The following is a 22,252-nucleotide window of genomic DNA, read 5'->3' on the forward strand; positions in this document are numbered from 1 at the left end:
AAAATCTACGATAGGCAGTAAGGTTCCCAGACCCAAGGTGTCAACAGTGCAAAGTCGGGCTGTTTTTACAGTACCAAGTGCCTCCTGTAATCTGCCGTCCAGAAGCGGGTCAGCTGAGTTTTGTTTGCCAGGGAAAAGGGCCGTTGTTTTTGTGTCGGGGCCTCTGGCTGAGAGTGGCCGGCTGGCTCATAAAAATCCATGTTAGGCAGGATGGTTGCCAGACCCAATGTGGCACCAGTGCACAGACGGGCTGGTTTGATAGGACCAACTGGCTCCTGAAATCTGCCATCCAGAAGAGGGGCAGGTGAGTTTTGTTTGCCAGAGAAACGGGCCAAGGTTTGTGTTTGGGGGCCTCTGGCTGGGAGTGGCCGGCTGGCTCCTGAAAATCCACGATACGCAGGATGCTTCCCAGACCCCAGGTGGCACCCGTGCTAAGTTGGGCTAGTTTCGTAGTAGCAACTGTCTCCTGCAATCTGCCATCCAGAAGCAGGACAGCTGAGTTTTGTTTTCCAGAGAAAAGGCCCCTGGTTTTTTTTTGGGTGCTGTGGCCGGGAGTGGCCGGCTGGCTACTGAAAATGTATGATACGCAGGATGGTCTCCAGACCCAAGGTGTCACCAATGCCAAGTCAGGCTGGTTGTACAGTACGACGTGGCTCCTGCAATCTGCAATCCAGAAGCAGGGCAGCTGAGGTTTGTTTGCTAGGGTAAAGGGTTGTGGTTTGTGTTTGAGGGCCTGTGGCTTGGAGTGGCCGTCTGGATCCTGAAAATTCACGACACGTAGGATGGTACCCAGAGCAAAGGTGGCAACAGTGCAAAGTCGGGCTGTTTTTACAGTATCAAATGCCTCCTGCAATCTACCATCCAGAAGCGGGGCACCTAGTTTTGTTTGCCAGGGAAAAGGGCCATTGTTTTTGTGTCGGGGCCTCTGGCTGAGAGTGTCCGGCGGGCTCATAAAAATCCACGATAGGCAGGATGGTACCAGACCCAAGGTGGCACCAGTGCACAGACGGGCTTCATTTACAGTACCACATGTCTCCTGATATCTGCCATCCTGAAGAGGGGCAGGTGAGTTTTGTTTGCCGGAGAAAAGGGCCGTGGTTTTTGTTTGTAACCCTATGGCTGGGAGCGCCTGGCTGGCTCCTGAAAATCCACGATACGCAGGATGATTCCCAGACCCAAGGTTTCACCAGTTCCGCGTTGGGCGGGATTGATAGTACCAAGTGCCTCCTGAAATCTGCCATCCAGAAGAGGGGCAGGTGAGTTTTTTTTGCCATGGAAAAAGGCAGAGGTTTGTGTCTGTGGGCCTATGGCCGGTAGTGGACGGCTGGTTCCTGAAAATCTACAATAGGCAGGATGGTTCCCAGACCCCAGGTGGCACCAGTGCCACGTTGGGCTGGGGTGATAGTACCAAGTGCCTTCTGCAATCTGCCATCATGAAGAGGCGCAGGTGAGTTTTGTTTGCCAGGGAAACGGGATCAGGTTTGTGTCTGGGGTCCTATGTACAGTAGTGGCGGGCTAGTTCCTAAAATCCATGATGATGCCGAATTTTGCCCCAAACAGGCAGAGTGACTGCCTAATCAGACTCAACTTAAGTCAATTAAGCAGGAGGTATTTTATTTGCGACGCGTCGGAGAAATCACAAAATGGATTTCTGAGTTCACATAGCAAAAGCAAGCCTTATATACAATTTTGGGTATAGGATTACATCAGATCAGGTACATAATCATGCATATTCATATGGGGCGTGGTGTAGGCGGAGCGTGGGCGGAGCGCAGGTGGAGACATCTCTTTTGGGGAATTTTCAGGTGGTCGTTCCTGTTGCCTTCATCATAGACGGGGTCTTTCCGATGAGTCTTCCTCTTTAAACTTTTGAACTCATTTCCTAATTTGGTCAATTCCCGGTGTGTTTGGCTTAGATCCCGTGGTTTGGCAAAACCCTTAGGATCGTTTCGACATTGCTGGCTCTAAACCTGCTTAGTCCATTAGTTTCTCCTATACCTATCTCTTCCCCTGTCATGATGCTCTACCCCTTATCTAATTTGTTACTCTGTTTTCCTAGTGCTGTGCTTTCTCCGTGTGTTCTAGTGCTAGGCCCCGCTTTACAGGCCTCACATTCCATGTTTTAACCCATTACTTCTAGAAGGCTATCTGCTTTAGGGCTTCATTTCCCCCCTTTTTCTTGTAACTTACGAATTCTTTCGTCAAGTTCTGGTCCCACAGGACGTTGATAGGCTCGTACCATTGCCCAAATCATTTGGGTCCTTTTCATTATGCTCCTGAGTCTCCACCACAAACAAATGTTTATAAGAGTTAGTAACAGCAAAGCTCCAATTACTACTAGCATTGGGTGCACCAGGTAATGGAAGACCTGTGTAGCTGTTGGGGAATATCCTGTAAAGATGTCCCACCAGTGATGCTGGCCTACTTGTTCTACTTTGGTCAGGACATTTTTTATTCTCTCTGAATTGTGTTCGATCTGCCATACCATTCGTTTAGTTGTTTGATTCACCTTTTGCACCAATTTCTTTACTTCAGGGTGTGCAAGCATTGCTTTAAGAATCTTGACGTCCATCCCTATTTGTAATTTCGATATCTCTTGATATAGGTTGAAATTTGCGTTAATTAGCTGTTGGGTAGTTATTGGGACAGTGTAATGAAAATCACAACCTACGATCTTGGCAAAGTTGCATACACAAAAGTTAGTATTGTTAGTCTCTTCTTGGCAATTATCTATAGTGACGTTGTCACAAGCCGTCCTTACGCAAGCACACCCATTTCCTATATAGTAAACTTGTGATTGTGTTCTATCATGCGGAAGCATTTCTAAGGTACATACACTATTTTCAGCATCTAAACATAAATCTTCGGCTTCTACCACAGCATTTTCGCAAACATAGCCTAATTGTCCTCTAGGGATACATGCTTCTGTGCTAACCGATTGCCACCTATTTTTGGTGTAATCATAACTGGCCCAGACGTTATGGTCTATTGGCCTGACAATGGCATCTTGGTGTATTGTCCCTAGGGTGAGGATGGGAAAGATAGCTCTTTCCTCTGCCGCACTAATGGTGAGAACATAAGCTTCAATGTGTTCCTGTTGAGGCTCATAAGTGAAGTTCACTAATTGCCACCAAGCCTGATGGTCCCGCTCAAATTGTGTAGTATGATTGTCCTTTAATATTGTTTCCCTTATTTCTTGAGGTAATATACCTGACGTTCCTTCTCTCATTATTCCTGCCGCTACTGATTGCACCCATTGTTGCGTCTGAGAGCATTGGATAGCGAGTGCAATGTCTCTGCTAAGTTCCCCTGTGTAGTCAGCGAGCTTCACAAAATCCTCTGCAGTATGGTTTGCTACCATGGTTAGTAATTTCACCACTAGTGATTGTGTTTCAGCTAATGTAAACATGGATGAACTGAGGGGCACCTTAAGCTTTCCTAAGCTTGATGTGACGGTACTTAACTTGTTTACTAATACTTCTTGATCTATTGTGTTTACTATGCCAAATCCGGTGCCAATCCACCCACTTAGATCTCTTTTTGTTCTTCTGTGATGAGACCTTGTCGCTAACCATGCATTCCATCCCTTAAGGCTTTGCTGTATAAATGGTCGGCAATCCTTTTGCAAATAAGTAATATCGGTCTGAATGTTCATTTGCACCTTTTTCAGGGAATAAGTGGGGTCTAACAACAATTTTAGTTCGTTAGATTTTCTTATCACCTGAGGCCCTATAAAGGTTAGGTTATGTACTGCTTTACATTCCACTGGTAGGATGGTTTCTTGGGTCGAGTTTACATCCGGATCTGATGGGATCACGCCCACCTCATATGCACCATTACGCTTAGGGAAGAAAGAACCCTGTCTCAGTGTCTTCGATTCTCTTTCACACGTGAACATCATTGCCTGATCTAATCTGAATGCCATCTCACACTGTGCTTTCCCTTCCTTTGGGCCACTAGATGCTACAATTTCTCCCGGAAGATGGAGAAGGGGGTGAGGGTTATAGGTTATGTTCTGGGGACGTAGTTCCCCAAGCGAATCCTCTCTATAAATTACCGAGGTCCGGGGTTGGGACCCGGGTGGATCTCCCCTGAAATCAGCCCACTGACATGAAATCGGGCCCTTATGCTGAGTCCAAATAGTGGGCTTGCCCATCTTCACTGGACTATAGGTGATTATGTCATTTTCAGAGTCTGGGTTCGAGGGTTGAATGGTTAATACTAGTCGCCTCGTTTTTCCTTCTACCGGTCCTTCTACCGGGTCAAGCTCTCGACACCCAACCTGAATCTGGTCTCCCTTGTTCGCTACCATGGAGAGCCGCTCCCATGTTTCACTTGGAAATGGCTGGTTGTTACGTAAGGCATAAACCTCGAAATAGAGTTTCCTCATTCCCAATTCTGGATGGATACACTGGTGTGCCTGAGACCATGGGTCTATTGGGGAAGGGTCTTGGGGAAGAGCTATACTTATCGAGAGTCCAATGATCAGAGTTGCAAAGGTTTGAGGTGGAGTCGGGGTCATGATGTCTGGCTGTCAATTTTGTTTCTTTTGGCGCTCTCGTTGTTTGATGCGAATTTGTTCTACCCGTAAAATAACCTTTTCTAGTTCAGTGTCTAAATCTCTTTGTTTTTTAAAGGGTCCAATTTGGTCACTTGTTAGTGGATGTCGTGGGAGAGAAGAATAGCAGCGGGTCGATAAAACCTTGGAACGACTAAGTTTCAAACAATATTGTAACCAGCGGTGTACTTTCCAATGGCACCACCCTAATACAATTTGTTCGGGAGCTTCAAACAATTCCCTAGCCTCTAAAATGGGTCTGTTGGCGAATTTCTCTAAGGCCAAATAGTCGTCATTTTCCCTTGCTTCTTTGCAGCTACACTCATAACATTGGAGGTCCAGTAAACAACTTTGTACGTTCCAAAATTTTCTATCACAACCTCCACAAAGAAATCCAATTAGTCCCACACAATTTCTTTCCCCACACCCAAAACACGGCTGATCGTGAATAGGGTCCTGTGGGTCAGGTCCTTGTTGACTATATGTTTCAACCCACCCTATCCACTGTATTGGCGTGCTACGCAATGCAGCTCTAGCTTCGGCATTAAATTCTGCTATGATAGATAAAGGTTTTGGCAAAGTCAATGTTAGTTTATGTTGGATTCTCACGTGATCCTGCGGAGTCAGCTGACTCAGAAGTCTGTACATCTAGGGCAGGTTTAAGCTCTTCTTGTTTGTTTTCCGGAGCTCTCTTGACCCGTGAATAGTGGATCCACGTAGGTCGTTCCTTGATCCGAACCGCGGTGAAGGTAGTCAGCAGCACTTGGAAAGGTCCCTCCCACTTTTCTTGTAGGGGTTTTCCTAAAAGATTCTTAACATACACCCAATCACCGGGGTTAAACGGATGCAATTTACAATCAGGTTGCTTAGGTTGGTGCTCGATCATCACAGTAGCATTCTTATCAAACTGTTTCCCCACCGCAATTACATAATCGTAAATGTATTGATTACCGATCTGGTCTATGACATCCCCATTTACAACTTGCATAGCATAAGGTCTACCATACAGAATTTCAAAAGGACTTAATTTTTCCTTCGATCTTGGCTTGACTCTCAGTCTCAGCAGAGCAATAGGCAAAGCTTGATACCACTGCAAATTAGTCTCTTGGCATATTTTAGCAATTTGCTGTTTGATAAGATGATTCATCTTTTCCACTTGCCCACTGGCCTGTGGACGGTAGGGTGTGTGTAATTGCCATTTGATTTGTAATGCTTTGCTTATTGCTCTCACTACTTTTGCACAGAAAAGTGTACCTCTATCCGAAGAAATGCTCTTCGGTACCCCAAACCGTGGAATAATTTCATTCAACAGTACTTTAGTTACCTCTCTTTCCTTATTTGTCCTACAGGGGAATGCTTCAGGCCACCCAGAAAATGTGTCAGTTAATACCAACAAGTACCGAAACCCCCCTTTTCTTGGGAGTTCAGAAAAATCAATTTGCCATACCTCTCCTGGGAATTTACCTCGGCTTATAGCTCCTTGGTGTACTTTGGTTCCTGTATTCGGGTTGTTCTTCAGACACCGTTCACACTGGGACGTAACGTGTTTTATAGTAGTAAATAATTTTGGTCCTGCTATTCTGGTCTGCAAATATTGGTAAAGCGAATCTAGGCCCCAATGGGCCTTCTCATGTTCTGCCTTCACAAACTGCCACATCACGTTTCCTGGTATCACTAACTGTCCTGTTTCTAATTGACCCCAACCATTTTCTAGTATTTTGCCCTTATTCTTTTGAATCCATCTATGATCTGATTCTTGGTAATCTGGCTGGATATTGATATCCAGCTCCCCTGGTATTAGGGCCGCTATTTCCGCTTCCCTATTTCTTGCGGCTGCCAATTTAGCTTCTGTATCTGCCTTCCTGTTCCCTATTTCTGGAATAGTATTGCCTTTCAAATGTCCCTTGCAATGCATTATGGCCACCTGTGTTGGGAGTTGGACCGCCTCCAGCAGTCGCAGAACCTCTTCTGCATGTTTGACTGTTTTTCCTTGTGTAGTCAGCAGTCCTCTTTCTTTCCAGATGGCTCCATGAGCATGTACGACAGAAAAGGCATATTTAGAGTCTGTCCATATATTAATTTGCATGTTCTCTGCTAATTCCAGGGCTCGGGTCAGAGCTATCAGCTCTGCCTTTTGAGCTGAAGTCCCTGCAGGCAGGGGGTTTGACTCAATTACCCTTTCTGTAGTGGTGACTGCATAGCCAGCCATTCTTACCCCTTGCTTCACGAAGCTGGTGCCATCCGAAAACCAGTTGTCCGCGCCTTCGAACGGCTCCTCTTTGAGATCTGGGCGACTGGAGTAGACAGCTTCAATTGTTTCCAGGCAGTCATGCTCGATGGGTTCTGCTGGGGCTCTTCCTTCTAAGAATGAAGCTGGGTTCACAATATTAGTTACCTGAATGGTTACATCATCTGATTCAGCCAGGATGGCCTGGTACTTTAAGAATCTGGAAGGCGACAACCAATGGTTGCCTTTCTGTTCCAGCACGGCTGACACAGTGTGGGATACTAACACAGTCACCTTTTGGCCCAGCGTGAGCTTCCTGGCCTCTTCTATGTTAATTATCACTGCGGCCACTGCCCTCAGACAGCCTGGCCATCCTTTACTTACTTCATCCAATCGCTTGGAGAAGTAGGCCACAGCTCTCTTGTGTGGTCCCAACTGCTGGGCTAGGACTCCCAGGGCCATCCCTTGCCGCTCATGGGAAAATAGCCAGAATGGTTTTGACACATCTGGGAGACCTAAGGCTGGTGCTCTCATCAGCTCCCGCTTCAGTCTCTTGAAGGCCCCTTCCGCCTCAGGAGTCCAAACTAGGACATTCTTGGTTTCCTTCAGCAAATCATATAGTGGTTTAGCGAGTATCCCATACTGATAGATCCACAGCCGACACCAACCTGTCATCCCCAGAAAGGCACGCAGGTCTCTCACCGTCTCTGGTTTGGGCATCTGGCAGATGGCCTCTTTCCTGGCTGCTCCCAGGGATCGCTGCCCTCTGGAGATTTCGTATCCCAGGTACACCACTTCCTTTTGCACCAGTTGTGCTTTCTGTTGAGAGACTCGATATCCACTTAAGCCCAGGAAATTCAACAAGGAAATAGTCCATTCAATGCATTCTTCCTCCGTCACTGTCGCTATTAGGAGGTCGTCTACGTACTGCAGGAGGGCGCCATCTCCCGGTGGCCCTTCCCATTGTTCTAATTCTTTGGCTAACTGATTCCCAAAGATTGTGGGCGAGTTAGACCAGCCTTGGGGCAACCGTGTCCAGGTAAGTTGGGTCTTTCTCCCCCTATCTACTGATTCCCACTCAAAGGCAAAAATCTTTTGACTCTCGGGGGCTAAGGGAAGGCAGAAGAATGCGTCTTTCAAATCTAATACGGTGAACCAAGCCAGGCTATCCTTTAGCCTGGTTAAAAGTGTATATGGATTGGCAACCACCGGGTGTAATGTCTTGGTTATTTCGTTTACTGCCCTCAGATCCTGAACAAGCCTATACGTTCCATTAGGTTTCTTTACTGGCAAGATCGGTGTATTAAAATCCGATTCACATTCTACCAATAATCCCAGTTCTAAAAACCTTTTGATTATGGGCTCAATTCCCTTTCTGTCTTCTATCCTCAGAGGGTATTGTTTTCTTACTACTGGTCTTGCCCCGACCTTAAGTTCGACAACAATCGGTGTCGCTCGTTTTGATTTTCCAGGTATATCCGTGGCCCATACTAACGGATAAGTCTTGCTCAGGATTCGCTCGAAGTTGTGGTTCTCAGGTTTGGGTTCCACACAACTGATTGTTAGGCTTAGGGCTGTAATCAGTTGTTCATCGTTTACTTGAAATTCCAATCTGTCTTTATTGAATTTTATTGTGGCTCCCAAGTTCTCCAATAAATCTCTCCCTAATAGAGGCTTTGGTGAATTTGGCAAATACAGGAACTGGTGAATTCCCATTTGTTTCCCAATTTTGTATTTGATAGGTTTCAAAAAGTAAGCTTTTTCTGGTTGGCCTGTTGCTCCCATAACTTGTACAAATTCATCACTTTTAGGTACCAGTTGTTGATTTAAAACCGAAAAAGTCGCTCCCGTATCAATCAAAAAGTCCAATTCCTGTTTACCTTCCCCTAGCTCCATTTTAACCAGTGGGTCTGCTAGGGTATGGCCCACCGGTCCCCCTCATTCACTTTCTTGCCGTGTGGTGGTAGTGGTGGCCATTAGCCTTTTCTTTAATTGGGGGCATTCTTGTTTCCAGTGCCCAGTCTGTAGGCAGTATGCACATTGATCTGGCCCCACTCTAGCTGGGTGGGGTTGGAACCTCCCTCCCCCTCTCACCGGGTAGCCTCTACCCCTACCCCTGGCTCCAGGTTCCGGGTAACCTGTCTTCTGAGCTGCTACTGCCACAGCCACTACTCGGGCTATCCTCTTGTCCTCTTTTTTCTTCTCCTCAACTTCTCTATTATTATATACCTTCCATGCCTCATTCAGCAAGGCCTCCAGGTTTTTATTTTCTGGATGCTCAAGTTTTTGCAATTTCTTCCTAATGTCTGGGTTACTCTGTCCCATCATTAATCCCAACAGGTGTTGTTTCCCTTCTTCCGTTGCTGGGTCCAGGGGTGTGTATTGTCTCATGGCTGCCCTAAGTCTATCCAAAAACTCTGACGGGGTCTCATCCTTTCCCTGCCTAATGTCATATAGCATCGACCAATTGATAGCCTTAGGGATCGCATTACGCAGGCCCATCGCGATCAGCTTTCTATACTGCACCAGTCGTCGATAGTGTTCTTCGTTGCCCGGGTCCCATTCTGGTTTACTGCTGGGGAAATTATCCTCTAGTCTCCCTGACAATACTTGGGCATGTCGTTTTCCTGTTTCCAATACGAGTTCCCTTTCTGTATCTGTCAGTTCTGACAGCATCACCTCTATATCTTCCCAGTCAATATCTAAATTCTTTGCCATTAGCTCAAACCTCTTTGCTACTCCCTCTGGATTCCTCCTGAAGTTTCTTGCTTCATCTCTCCAATTGTTCAAATCACTTGTTGAGAACGGCACCTTTACTCTAGTCTTTTCCCCTACCATTGGCATAATTTGTCGGAGAGGAGCTATCGTATGGTTCCCCTCCTCTCTTCGCTTTACCTCCCCTCGTGCCACAGATCTGGTATAATACGAGTGACTGGTCCTTGCCCCGGGGTCCTCTTCCTGTGCCTCTATGTCCAGTTCCTCATTTTCACCTCCTATCTCTATTACACAGTCCGTCCGACTCCCGTCCTGGGTCTGTCGTCCCCCTAATATCTGTCGGCTCCTATCCTGCCCCGGGCTACTACCCCTCTCGTCCTCTGCTGCTTTCCCATCTCTTTTATCCTCTATCTGTATTATTATACTCAGTCTCTGCGAGTTGTTCTCTGTCTCCTTTTCGCATGTCACATTACCACTCCCCTTACTATATTTTAATTCAGAGACGTCGCCCCCCAATGAGCCGCTCTTGTCCCCAGCCTTTGGCGTGCTGGTTTCCATCCTGCAAACTCCAGTCCTTGGTGTGCTAGTTTCTATTCTACAGTCACCCCCATTTCTGGATGTGTTACTATCCCCATATGGACTAAGCTCGGGCGGGCTGCGTGTCTCCCCCCGGCTCTCTACTCCAGACGGACTGCCTTCTTCCCTTTGAAGTTCCAGTCTGGGTGGGCTGTCAGCATAGCTCCCCGACCCCTGTGGGCTACCTGGTTCCTGAGGGCTGCCCTTTCCCTCACTAATCCCCGATTTTGATGGGCTACCCTCCTCCCAGCCGTTGTCTAGCTTCTGAGGGCTGCATCCAAACTTAGATTTCCACCACTGCTCCAATTCCTTTAATGGGCTAGGATCCCCTTGTTCCTCTTTTGGTCTGGGAAGGGGCCCTTCCCGCCCGGGAGCGAATGGATGGTATTCCCACAAGCTTATTTCGCTCTCCTTTCCACTATCTCTCCTTGTTAACTTGAGACACTGCTGTCCAATACTGCATGCATCACAGCAACGGTCCTTTGACTTCGGACCCTTCTTATCTCTTTCCAAAGCCAATACTAGGGGGTCCTGAGGGGCTACATTAATTCCACATTCCTTTTGCCACTCAGGTTTATTCCTTAGGGTGAAAAACATGTCTGCATATATTACCTCATCCCATTTATTGAGCCGCCGAAGGAAGAGCATAAGTTGTAAAATGGTATTATAGTTAGTTGTCCCCTCCGGTGGCCATTTTTCTCCGTCATCAAGACGGTACAGGGGCCACCATTGTGTGCAATACTTAAGAAGTGTCTTCTTACTTATGTTTCCCCCTGGAATCCCTCCCAGGTCCTTCCAGTGTTTTAGGATACATCCTAAAGGGGTTTTCATATTTATATCTTTACTCTGTTGGCTTCCCATGGCTATTATCTGTATTCGTGCTCTTTTCCACAAGTACTATATGCCAATATCCCTTAACACTTCACTCACACAATTTCCATTCGCTTCGTCCAGAAAATGCGGATCGAGACTCCGCTCTCGTTTCGCAGCAATGCTGCGTCTCACTCACTCCACACACACACCCGTACAGTGAAAGGCTCCTACCTTATGGTCTCATGTCAGAACAGACTGTTTTACCAGGTTTGGTCACGAGAGGTCGCCTACTGACCGCGAGATACCGGTTTGCCAGACTCATGCAATCACAACTGTAGACAGTATAACAACTGCAGGGGGTGACAAATTCCTTGCCGGACGTCTATCAACTTAGTCTTTTCTAAAAGATTACAGAGAGAGCGACAAGAAATTTCCTGCAGGATTCTGCAACAGGCACATAGAACAGACACAAAAGGATCCCTGGCTGACAGACCTCTCAGAAAGCGATTCACAGTGTTATAACACAGTGCACAGTGCTTAAAACAGTTCCCACACAGTAAAAACAGATCGAAGATACCAAGATAAACAAATACTCCCTCCGGCAGGACTGTAACCTGTTTTTTTTTTTTTTTTTTTTTTTTTTTCTTTCTTCAATTAATTTTAACCGAAGCTGGGATTTTTAACCCCAGCAAAACCAATGCTAGCAAAACCAATGCTAGCAAACCCAATGCTAGCAAACCTGGGATTCTTTACTGGGGCGTCCCCCAGCTTTCCCTTCGGGCGGTCACGTCTGACCCCCGTTTCCCAATAAAAGCGCTTTATTCTAAAACCAATAAAGAATTTAAATACCTCTTAATTGGAGCAGGAGATGCAGGGTACTCTTCGTCCACCGAGAGCACTGGTCCGGGAAGGGGAGTCTCTTCTGACAAACGTTAGTCAGGGGCGCCCGAGGGTCCCGACCCCGGACCCGGCTCGGAGAGGACCCCTCAAGTCCTGGATCTCCTGTCTGGTGCCATACCTCCTGGCTGGCTCGCCAGAAATGATGCCGAATTTTGCCCCAAACAGGCAGAGTGACTGCCTAATCAGACTCAACTTAAGTCAATTAAGCAGGAGGTATTTTATTAGCGACGCGTCGGAGAAATCACAAAATGGATTTCTGAGTTCACATAGCAAAAGCAAGCCTTATATACAATTTTGGGTATAGGATTACATCAGATCAGGTACATAATCATGCATATTCATATGGGGCGTGGTGTAGGCGGAGCGTGGGCGGAGCGCAGGTGGAGACATCTCTTTTGGGGAATTTTCAGGTGGTCGTTCCTGTTGCCTTCATCATAGACGGGGTCTTTCCGATGAGTCTTCCTCTTTAAACTTTTGAACTCATTTCCTAATTTGGTCAATTCCCGGTGTGTTTGGCTTAGATCCCGTGGTTTGGCAAAACCCTTAGGATCGTTTCGACATTGCTGGCTCTAAACCTGCTTAGTCCATTAGTTTCTCCTATACCTATCTCTTCCCCTGTCATGATGCTCTACCCCTTATCTAATTTGTTACTCTGTTTTCCTAGTGCTGTGCTTTCTCCGTGTGTTCTAGTGCTAGGCCCCGCTTTACAGGCCTCACATTCCATGTTTTAACCCATTACTTCTAGAAGGCTATCTGCTTTAGGTCTTCAATGATACGCAGGATGGTTCCCAGACACTGCAGGCAATAGGACACCAGACACAAACCTGGCCTGTTTCCCTGGCAAGCAAAATTCAGCTGCCTTGCTTCTGGATGGCCGATTGCAGGAGTCACTTGGTACTATCAAACCAGCTCGACTTGGCACTGGTGCCACCTTGGGTCTTGAAACCATCCTGCATATCAATGATTTTCAGGAGCCAGCCGGCCACTACCGGCCATAGGCCCACAGACACAAACCTCAGCCCTTTTCCGTGGCAAATAAAACTCACCTGCCCCTCTTCTGGATTGCAGATTGCAGGAGGCACTTGGTACTAACAAACCAGCCTGACTTAGAACTGGTGCCACCTTGGGTCTGGGACACGTCCTGCGTATAGTGGATAGTCAGGAGCCTGCCGGCCACTCTCAGCCACAGGCCCTCAAACAGAAACCACGGGCCCTTTCTCTCGCAAACAAAACTCACCTGCCCCGTTTCTGGATGGCAGATTGCAGGAGCCACGTGGTACTATCAAACCAGCCCGACTTGGCACTGGTGCCACCTTGGGTCTGGGAACCCTCCTGCGTATTGTGGATGTTCTGGAGCGAGCCAGCCACTCCCAGCCATAATTCCCAAACACAAACCACAGCCCTTTTCTTTGGGAAACCAAACTCACCTGCGCCGCTTCTGGATGGCAGATTTCAGTAGCCACTTGATACTATCAAACCAGCCTGACTTGGCACTGGTGTCACTTTGGGTCTGGGAACCATCCTGCGTATCGTGGATTTTCAGGAGCCAGCTGGCCACTCCCAGCCACAGGCCCCCAAGCACAAACCACGGCCCTTTTCACTGGCAAAAAAACTCACCTGCCCCGCTTCTGGATGGCAGATCGCTGGAGCCAGTTGTTACTATCAAACCAGACCGTCTTTGCACTGGTGCCACCTTGGGTCTGGCATCAATTCTGCCTATCGTGGATTTTCAGGAGCTAGCCGGGCACTCTCAGGCAGAGGCCACGACACAGAAACCCCGGCCCTTTTCCCTGGCAAACAAAACTCAGCTGCCCCGCTTCTGGATGGCAGAGTGCAGGAGCCACTTGGTACTATCAAACCAGCCCGACTTGGCACTGGTGCCACCTTGGGTCTGGCATCCATTCTGCCTAACGTAGATTTTCAGGAAGCAGACTGGCACTTCAGGCCATAGGCCCCAAGACACAAACCTCGGCCCTTTTCCTTGGCAAACAAAACTCACCGGCCCCGCTTCTGGATGACTGATTGCAGGAGCCACTTGGTACTATCAAACCAGCCAGACTTTGCACTGATGCCACCTTGGGTCTGGGAACTATCCTGCGTATCGTGGATTTTCAGGAGCAAGCTGGCCACTCCCAGCCACAGGCCCCCAAACACAAACCACGGCCCTTTCTCTGGCAAAAAAAACTCACCTGCCCCGCTTCTGGATGGCAGATTGCACGAGTCACTTGGAACTATCAAACCAGCCCAATTGGGCAGTGTTCCCACCTTGGGTCGGGGAGCCATCCTGCATATCAAGGATTTTTAGGAGACAGCCGGCCACCCGCGATGTGGTAGCTAGGGAAGAGGCGCTGCGGAAGATTGCCGCGATGTCACGGAAAGCCAGAACCCTCTGTTCCCCGTAGATAAGACCCTCAGTTACTCATAGATAAGAAATTAACATAGGAATGTGGCCCCACTGAAGCCAGTAACTTTCCACTCCTTACCCAGTACTTTTCCATTCCCTACTAACCATAGATAAGGAAGACAAACCCCTTTTGACGTAGAGACCCCTAAGACTATAAGACCCCATGAGAAGAAGTAATAAACGCCTTTTGACCGTCCACCACATTGGTGTCTGCGTATGTCATTGGCCCGAACAGCCCTGTAGAGTGGGCTGTCGAGCTGTACCTCAGAACCAGGTCGCTTGCCTTGATATAGAAGGCAACATTCTGGTGCCGGGACCCGGGACATCGGCTTGCGCCCGGCGAACGGGGACACTCCTGGACAGAGGACGGCGGCTCTGGCAGCAGGTCTGACCACAGCGGGTGGGGACACCTCCCGGACCAGCGTGGACAATGGAAGCCACAGCGAAGGTCGTAAGTCAGGCTCATGAGCAATGGGGAATTAAAGGTGAGCTCAGGAATTCTAATCTTGCTATTGCAAGGTTCCTAGAGCTGGGGACGATCGAACGTCCGGTAAATATATTATATTGGGAAGCACGGGAGAAGTGCACTGCCGCCTCAGCAGAGGACTCTAAGTCCGCAGGCAGTGGTAAAAACCTCAAAGCGTGGGGGAAAGTAGAAGAGGCCCTACACAAGACGTTAGAAGAACAGGAGACGCGGGAAGCCGCGCGTATACGTTTATTAGCTACACCAAAGCCGGGGGTGGGGGGCGCGACGCAGACCCCCTCTGAGAGCGATCGGATTGAAGGCGGGAATACGCGGGGGCCGGGCGCTTTCCACCCCTTCCCGAGCCCGAGCCCAGACCCCCCGGAGCCCCCAGGAGACCCCCCGGAATCCCCAGGGGACCCCCCAACCTTCCCGCGGAGCCCGCCGGGTCCTAGCCCCCCCACGGAACCGTCCGAAAAAGCCGCGGTTTCTCTATCCGTCTCTTCCCCACCGGCCGCCGGTCCGGCGCAAGAAGCAGAGCAGTGCGCGCGATGCTTCTGGCAGGGACTCGCGGAGGAGGCGCGGAACGAGGCCGGATTGTCGGACCCCGCCGGGATCGGTAGAAACTCGCCCCCGCCATGTGCGTTTAAAAATGGCGCCGAACCACATGGCGAGGGCGGAAGGGAGGAGGCGGGGGGCGGAAACGGAGTCAGCGTGCTTAACATCGCATGCGCGGGCGAGCGGGGAGACGGGGCGGCCCCCGCGGAGGAGCGTAAGACCAATCAGAGCGCTCTATCCAAATTAGGTCCTTATAGGGTAAGGACCTCCCCCGGCAGGAGGCGGGGGGACCCCAGGGGGAGGGAGCGGCATCACCCCCAAAGGGAGGAGCGAGGTCGAAGCCGAACAAAACGGCACGGAGCGCCGGAAGTGTACCGGCAGTCAGCTTCCGCCTCAGAGTCAAGTAACAGCTGCTCAGACAGCTCGGAAGAGCCGACCGAGCCCGGCTGGGACTCGGAAACCGAGAGAGCAGAATTAATGCAGTTTCGAGCGAAACCGAATAAAGCTTTAAGCAATATCGGGAAACAATCGCAACACAAACTCACCGACTGGGGAAAAATAAAAGCAGCCTGTGGAGACCGGGCACCGGCAGCCTCCATGCACACTTTCCCGGGGGGGGTTGCCGGAGCGCGGGGGAACCAACAAAGGGTGTTATGAACAAAAACTCGGTTAATATTTTTTTTATGATAAAAAGTTTCAAAAAGGCAGCCAGACCACTGGCCCTGCCCAAGTTCTGTGTGTTTTGTTATTGTAATCACGGGTCGTTGAGGCTAATCGCTCCTTTTGTATCAGCAGAGCCTTGCCCGAGGCTAAGTTGTACCTTTCTCATAGTGAAGACACCTGAGAAGGTGGGGGGGGGTTATGCAAAGTGACTCCAAGACCAATGCAGCATGGTCCTCTACTGTACTGAGAAGACCCCAAAAACAACGAGCCAAATAAGAGTTGAGAGACTGGAGTGATGTCTGGATGTGAGGAGCAGGGCGCTGGGCCTGCAGAGATGCGGGAAACCTTCGTCGTTCCTCACCCTGTCCTCGAGATCCCCCGGGCCAGGACTGGGAGGTCTTGGAGAGTCGGACCAAGGTACCATCTTATGGGATCTGGAGACCCAAAAGGCTCCCAAGAGGATCTGATCCCCAGCTCTGCCCCTGGTGGACAGAGCTGTGCATATCCTCCTCCTCTGAGTCGCCCTGGGAGAGATGATGGATGCTGCAGACCTGTCGAGCCGCCCAATCCTGAGCTGATCACTTTTAATAAAGGCATTAAAAAGGAGAAGAAGTCTCCTGGCACTTTTTGTTTATTTCAGCTGGGGCTCTCGTCCAGGATAGCCACGCCGCAAGAGGACTCAGGACTGGCCATTTTGGATCTTCAGAGGACAGCTGGCTACCAGGACCAGAGGGACCGGCTCAGGACAGCGACGCAGAGGAGCACCGGAGCACCGGACTGGTGAGAAACTCGGTGACGGGAGTGGGAGACGTGCGCATGTGTGTGTGAGTGAGACGAGGGCCGGCAGCCGGACCTTCGAAGCGAGAGTGGACCCCTCAGTACTGCGGTTCTGACTTTGCGCGAGAAAAGCGGCCAGGAACAGGGGGACGCGAGTGGAATTAGCGTGAGCGAAGTCGTCTCCCAAGGGGGAATAAAGGGACCCCCCACTCCGGGCGTGCGGAGTGAATTACTGTGTATGAGTGGCACGCACCCCAAAGTCCTGACAAAGGGAGGTCAGGCACTTTTGTAAGTCTCGAGAAGGATTCGAGTAAGATTTGTCAGTCCCGAGAAGGATTCGGGTGTTTCACAAGCCCTGCAGGCAAAGTAAGTCCTGACAAAGGAGTCAGGCACAAACCCCAGCGAAGGAGGCTGCGGTTTGCTTTTAAGTCCTGATACGGTGAAGCCTAAAAATTGGCGGGTTAGGCGAACTAAAAGAATCAGGCAATTGTTTTTCCTGAGGGTGTCAGGCACGACCCGGATTCTTGGCCGAGGCTTCGTGTGTTCAAGTCCCGATAGATGTAAGACCTGACGCTGGGAAGTTGGGCAATCAAGAGATTGGGCAGTTGTTTCAGTATAAAGTCCTGAGCATCAGGCAGTAAATTTGAAGTTCAGTGGAGGAGGCTGGAGCTCCTCAAAGAAGGTTTTTTATTGAAATTCCCGGTCAGTAGAGGCACCTTTAGGATTTTTTATTGAGACCTGAAAAATGGGATGTTGTAATAGTAAAAAGATCGGCAAGAGACTGAGGGATATACATCCTAGTAGTCCCTTAGGAGAACTGTTAGTAAAATGGGATTCTATAGAGGCCACGAAGGGATTAGATAAAGTGAAAATGATCCATTATTGTATGGAAGCGTGGCCAGAATTAGAGGTGCAAGGAGGATGGCCTTGGTGTGGGACAAAGGATAAGTGGATGTGCCAACAATTAAATAATTATCTGACAGCTTGAGGGGATACTGATCCTGAGCAATTATTGTATGTGGCTTGCTGGTTAAAGAGTGCTGTTGGGGATGAAGGGGTGCGAATTTGTAAGGTACAAAGTAAGAAATGGGGAATGAAGGAGGGGATGATAGAACTAGTAAAAGATGGGACCCCCTGGATTATTTGCCTCCTTCTGCCCCTCCACCTTATAATCCTCTTCTTCAAGCACCTCAAATGGCAGGTCCGGTTCCTCCCCTGGCTGCCATCTCATTACCACCTGCTCAAACTCCTCCTTCTACCTCTTCAGCTTCAGCTATGATAAACCCAGAATCTCCTCCAGTTCCTTCTGCACCACCACAAGTGCCTACTCCACCTGCTGCATTCTCCACCCCTTCTCCAGCTCCGCTTAATATACACTCAGGCTCTTCTCCCCCTCCTATTGCTGTCCCTTTACCTCCTTCTACCTGGGACACAAATGCCTCCTTTCCCAGTAAACAGCTATCAGCAAATACACCTGCTGATGGGCAGAAAGTTCAGGGTAACCCAGATGTCCCTCAAAGTAGTTTGGCATCTGAAGATGGGCCATACTGTAGCACCAGATCCAAGACCTCCAAGGCAGAGAGACTCTTTCCCCTCAGAGAGGTTCCTATGGGAGGAGTGGCGGGAGGTGTTGGCTTTGTGAATGCTCCCCTAACTGCTTCTGAGGTAAGAGGATTCAAGAAAGAGTTGGGGCATTTAGTTGAGGACCCAGTGGGCATAGCCAAACAAGTGAATCAATTTCTAGGTCCAAATATCTACACTTGGGGGGAAATGAATTCCATCCTGAGTATATTATTTTCCCCAGAAGAGGTCCAGATGATAAGGGCAGCTGGCATAAAAATTTGGGAGAAAGATAACAGTCCAGGACCCCAGGTGCCAACAGGTGAACAGAAATTGCCACTAACAGAGCCCAACTGGAACCCTAATCAGGAGGAGGGGAGGAAGGCCATGAGGGAATATAGGTCTTTGATAATACGGGGGATCAAAGAGTCAGTTCCCAAAGGAACTAATACCCAATTGGCATTTGAGGGTACACAGGAGAAAGATGAAGCTCCTGCTGCCTGGCTTAATCGCCTAAGGCGGAACTTTCAGTTGTACTCTAGAATAGACCCAGACACCCCAGAAGGTCAAATGCTACTAAAAGTCCAATTTGTTACCAAATCTTGGCCTGATATACGGAAAAAACTGGAAAAGATGGAAGATTGGCAAGAGAAGGACATTAATGAGTTATTAAAAGAGGCATTGAAGGTGTATTTAAGGAGGGAGGAAGAAAAAGCAAAGGCCAAGGCTAAGATCATGGTTGCAGTAGCTAGAGAAAGTGCAGGGTGGGCGAGTCCACCACCAGGAGGAGGCAGAGGTAGGCCAGTACTGACCGGTGCACGAAGGGTTGAGAGACCTCAAGAAGTCCCTTTGAGAGGACGATCGTGTTATTACTGTGGGGAGGCAGGACACATCAGGAGGTTTTGTAAAAAGCTCAGTCTCGATGAGGCAATAGCCAAGGAACAGGACAATTTAGGAAGGATTCTTAAGGGGGAGGACTAGGGGTGTCAAGGGCTTTTTACTATAGGGGACCCGATGGAACATCTAGAAGAGCCCTTGGTAAATTTTGAAGTGGGACCCCTAAATGAGGAATTTGAATTTTTGGTTGATACAGGGGCAGATAAGTCCTGTCTCAACAAAATACCACAAGGTATAGAAATTGGGAGACAATTTTGTGAAGTATTGGGTGCAGAGGGGAGACCATTTAGAGCATCGGTGATTGAAGAAGTGAAAATAATTGGAAACTCAAGGCAATGTAAAGCTAATTTTCTTTATCTGCCTAACTTAGAAAAAAGTTTGTTAGGAAGGGATATGCAAGTCCATTTGGGGGTTTGGGATTGTTCCAAGGGAAGGGAGGACGGTAGTACAAGTGATGAAGCTGTCTCAAGGAGATGTTGCAGAAATAAATCCTGAGGTATGGGCTGAGGGGGGAAAGAGAGGCTTATTAGACATTCCACCGATAACAATAAAAATGCAGGATGATACCTTACCCATACGGGTTAAACAGTATCCGATTTCCCTAGAAGGAAAGAAGGGGCTTGCTATAGTCATCGAGCAACTGTTGCAGGAGGGAATTTTAGAACCCTGCATGTCATCACATAATACCCCTATACTGGCAGTTAAAAAGGCTGAAGGGAAATATGGACTGGTACAAGATTTGAGGGAAGTCAAAAAAAGAACCATTGCCAGACATCCAGTTGTGCCCAACCCATATAGTCTCCTAAGCAGAATTCCAAGAGAACATGCTTGGTTCACTGTCACAGATTTGAAGGATGCTTTCTGGGCGTGTCCTCTGGCAACAGAATGTAGGGATTGGTTTGCCTTTAAATGGGAGGACCCGAGTACAAAAAGGAGACAACTGTTAAGGTGGACCCGATTACCACAGGGGTTCACTGAATCCCCCAATCTCTTTGGACAAGCTTTAGAGAGTTTGTTGGAATAATTTGTCCCTGAACAAGAAGTGCAGATCTTGCAGTATGTTGATGACCTGATGGTATCAGGAAAGGAAAAAGATCAGGTCAGACAAACTAGTATTAAACTTTTGAATTTTCTGGGGGAGAAAGGACTAAAAGTCTCCCAAGGGAAACTACAATTTGTGCAATCAGAAGTAACATACTTGGGGCACATAATAGGGGGAGGGTATAAGAAACTAAGCCCTGACAGAATTTCAGGTATTTTAGCTCTCCCGGCCCCAAAAATGAAAAGAGATGTGAGAAAACTCCGGGGCTTGTTCGGGTATTGTAAGTTATGGTTGGATCAATACACACAGAGTGTGAAATTTCTGTATAATAAACTAGTAGATCCAGAACCCCTAATTTGGACAGCTGAAGATGATCAACAATTGGAAAACTTAAAAAACAAATTGTCTTCTGCCCCGGTCCTAAGCTTACCAGACCTCAGGAAGGGCTTTGACCTGTTTGTGAGTGCAGAAGGAGGTATAGCCTATGGAGTATTCACTCAAGAGTGGGGAGGGTGCAGGAAACCCGTGGCATACATCTCCAAATTGTTAGATCCAGTGGCTAGAGGCTGGCCAGTTTGTATACAGGCAGTAGCAGCAACTGCAATCCTGATAGAGGAGACTCAAAAATTGACCTTACAGGGAAAAATTAAAGTGCATACTCCTCATGATCTCAAGGCAGTACTGAGACAGAGAGCTCCGCAGTGGTTAACCGATGCTAGAATATTAAAATATGAGATAATACTAATGAATACAAAAGACTTAGAATTTATCGCATCAAATGCCCTCAATCCAGCACAATTCCTAATGGGAGAGCCTATAGAGAATTTAGAACATGATTGTCTAGAATTGGTTTATGTCCAAACAAAAGTAAGAGAAGATTTGGAAGATCAGCCTCTAGCAACTGGAAGAAGCTTATTCATAGATGGCTCTTCGAGGGTAGTAAATGGAAAAAGAGCTTCAGGTTATGCCATTATAAATGGAGAAACATTACAAATTGCAGAAAAAAGGAAACTATCCCCAAGCTGGTCGGCCCAAAGTTGTGAAATATATGCCCTGAAAAGGGGACTGGACTTACTGGAGGGGGACCGGGGAACCATTTATACGGACTCCCAATATGCATATGGGACAGTTCATACATTTGGGAAAATATGGGAGGAACGTGGGTATCTAAGTTCAAAGGGAAAGAGCTTAGCCCATGAGAACCTAGTCCAATCAGTACTAGAGGCCCTACAAAAACCTATAGAAATAGCAGTGGTCCATATAAAGGGGCACCAAAGAGGAGACAGTTTAGAAGTTAAAGGAAACCGACTGGCTGATCAGATAGCCAAAGAAGCAGCTCTAGAACCAGGGGACCCAGTAAAAATTTTGAAGACAAAAATGACACCTGAAAAAGGGGAGGAACCTATATTTAGTGAAGAAGAATTAGAAGCAATAAACGATTTAAAGTTACATCAAGGACAACAGGGAGAGTGGTTAACTACAGATGGACGGGTGTTTTTGAATAAAGCACTGGCTCGGAGAGTGCTAACAGAACTACATAAATTAACTCACTGGGGAGTCCAAGGACTATGTGATCATTTCCTAAGAAATAACCTATGCATCGGGGTATATAGCCTGGCTAAAGCTGTTACCAGAGGGTGTATCATTTGTCAAAAAGTGAACCAGAAAGTTATGAGAAAAGTAGCACCTGGAGGAAGGGAATTAGCCTTGAGACCCTTCCAAAGCATACAGATAGATTTCACTGAAATGCCCCCAGTGCAAGGATACAGATATTTACTGGATATAGTTGATCATCTCACACACTGGGTAGAAGCCTTCCCGACCAGGAGGGAAACAGCTCAAGTCGTGGCAAAAGCAATCCTAGAGAATATTATCCCCAGATATGGTATTGTGAACACCATAGACTCAGACCGAGGTCCACATTTTGTGTCCCAAACATTACAAAATATAATTGAGGCTTTAGGAATGAAATGGAGGTTGCATACTCCGTGGCACCCCCAGAGTTCTGGGAGGGTGGAGCGAATGAACAAAACTCTCAAAAATGTATTAACTAAATTGATTGAAGAAACAAAGATGAATTGGCTGAAGTGTTTGCCCCT

General features: G+C 48.1%; 1 protein-coding gene across 1 annotated transcript in view; it reads right to left on the bottom strand.

Annotated features, from left to right (window-relative positions):
* Nucleotides 1-2,051: 2,051 nt before the first annotated feature.
* LOC134433074 (uncharacterized) overlaps nucleotides 2,052-22,252 on the bottom strand; it is a 137,652-nt gene continuing 117,451 nt past the window's right edge. The window contains exon 3 of the mRNA XM_063181968.1: nucleotides 2,052-5,369. Coding sequence (XP_063038038.1) covers nucleotides 2,162-4,522 — 2,361 coding nt within the window. The 5' untranslated portion in view covers nucleotides 4,523-5,369 and the 3' untranslated portion in view covers nucleotides 2,052-2,161. The remainder of the gene's footprint in view (nucleotides 5,370-22,252) is intronic.

The sequence above is a fragment of the Melospiza melodia genome, assembly GCF_035770615.1.
Source record: "Melospiza melodia melodia isolate bMelMel2 chromosome W unlocalized genomic scaffold, bMelMel2.pri SUPER_W_unloc_1, whole genome shotgun sequence".
Classification (NCBI taxonomy): domain Eukaryota; kingdom Metazoa; phylum Chordata; class Aves; order Passeriformes; family Passerellidae; genus Melospiza; species Melospiza melodia.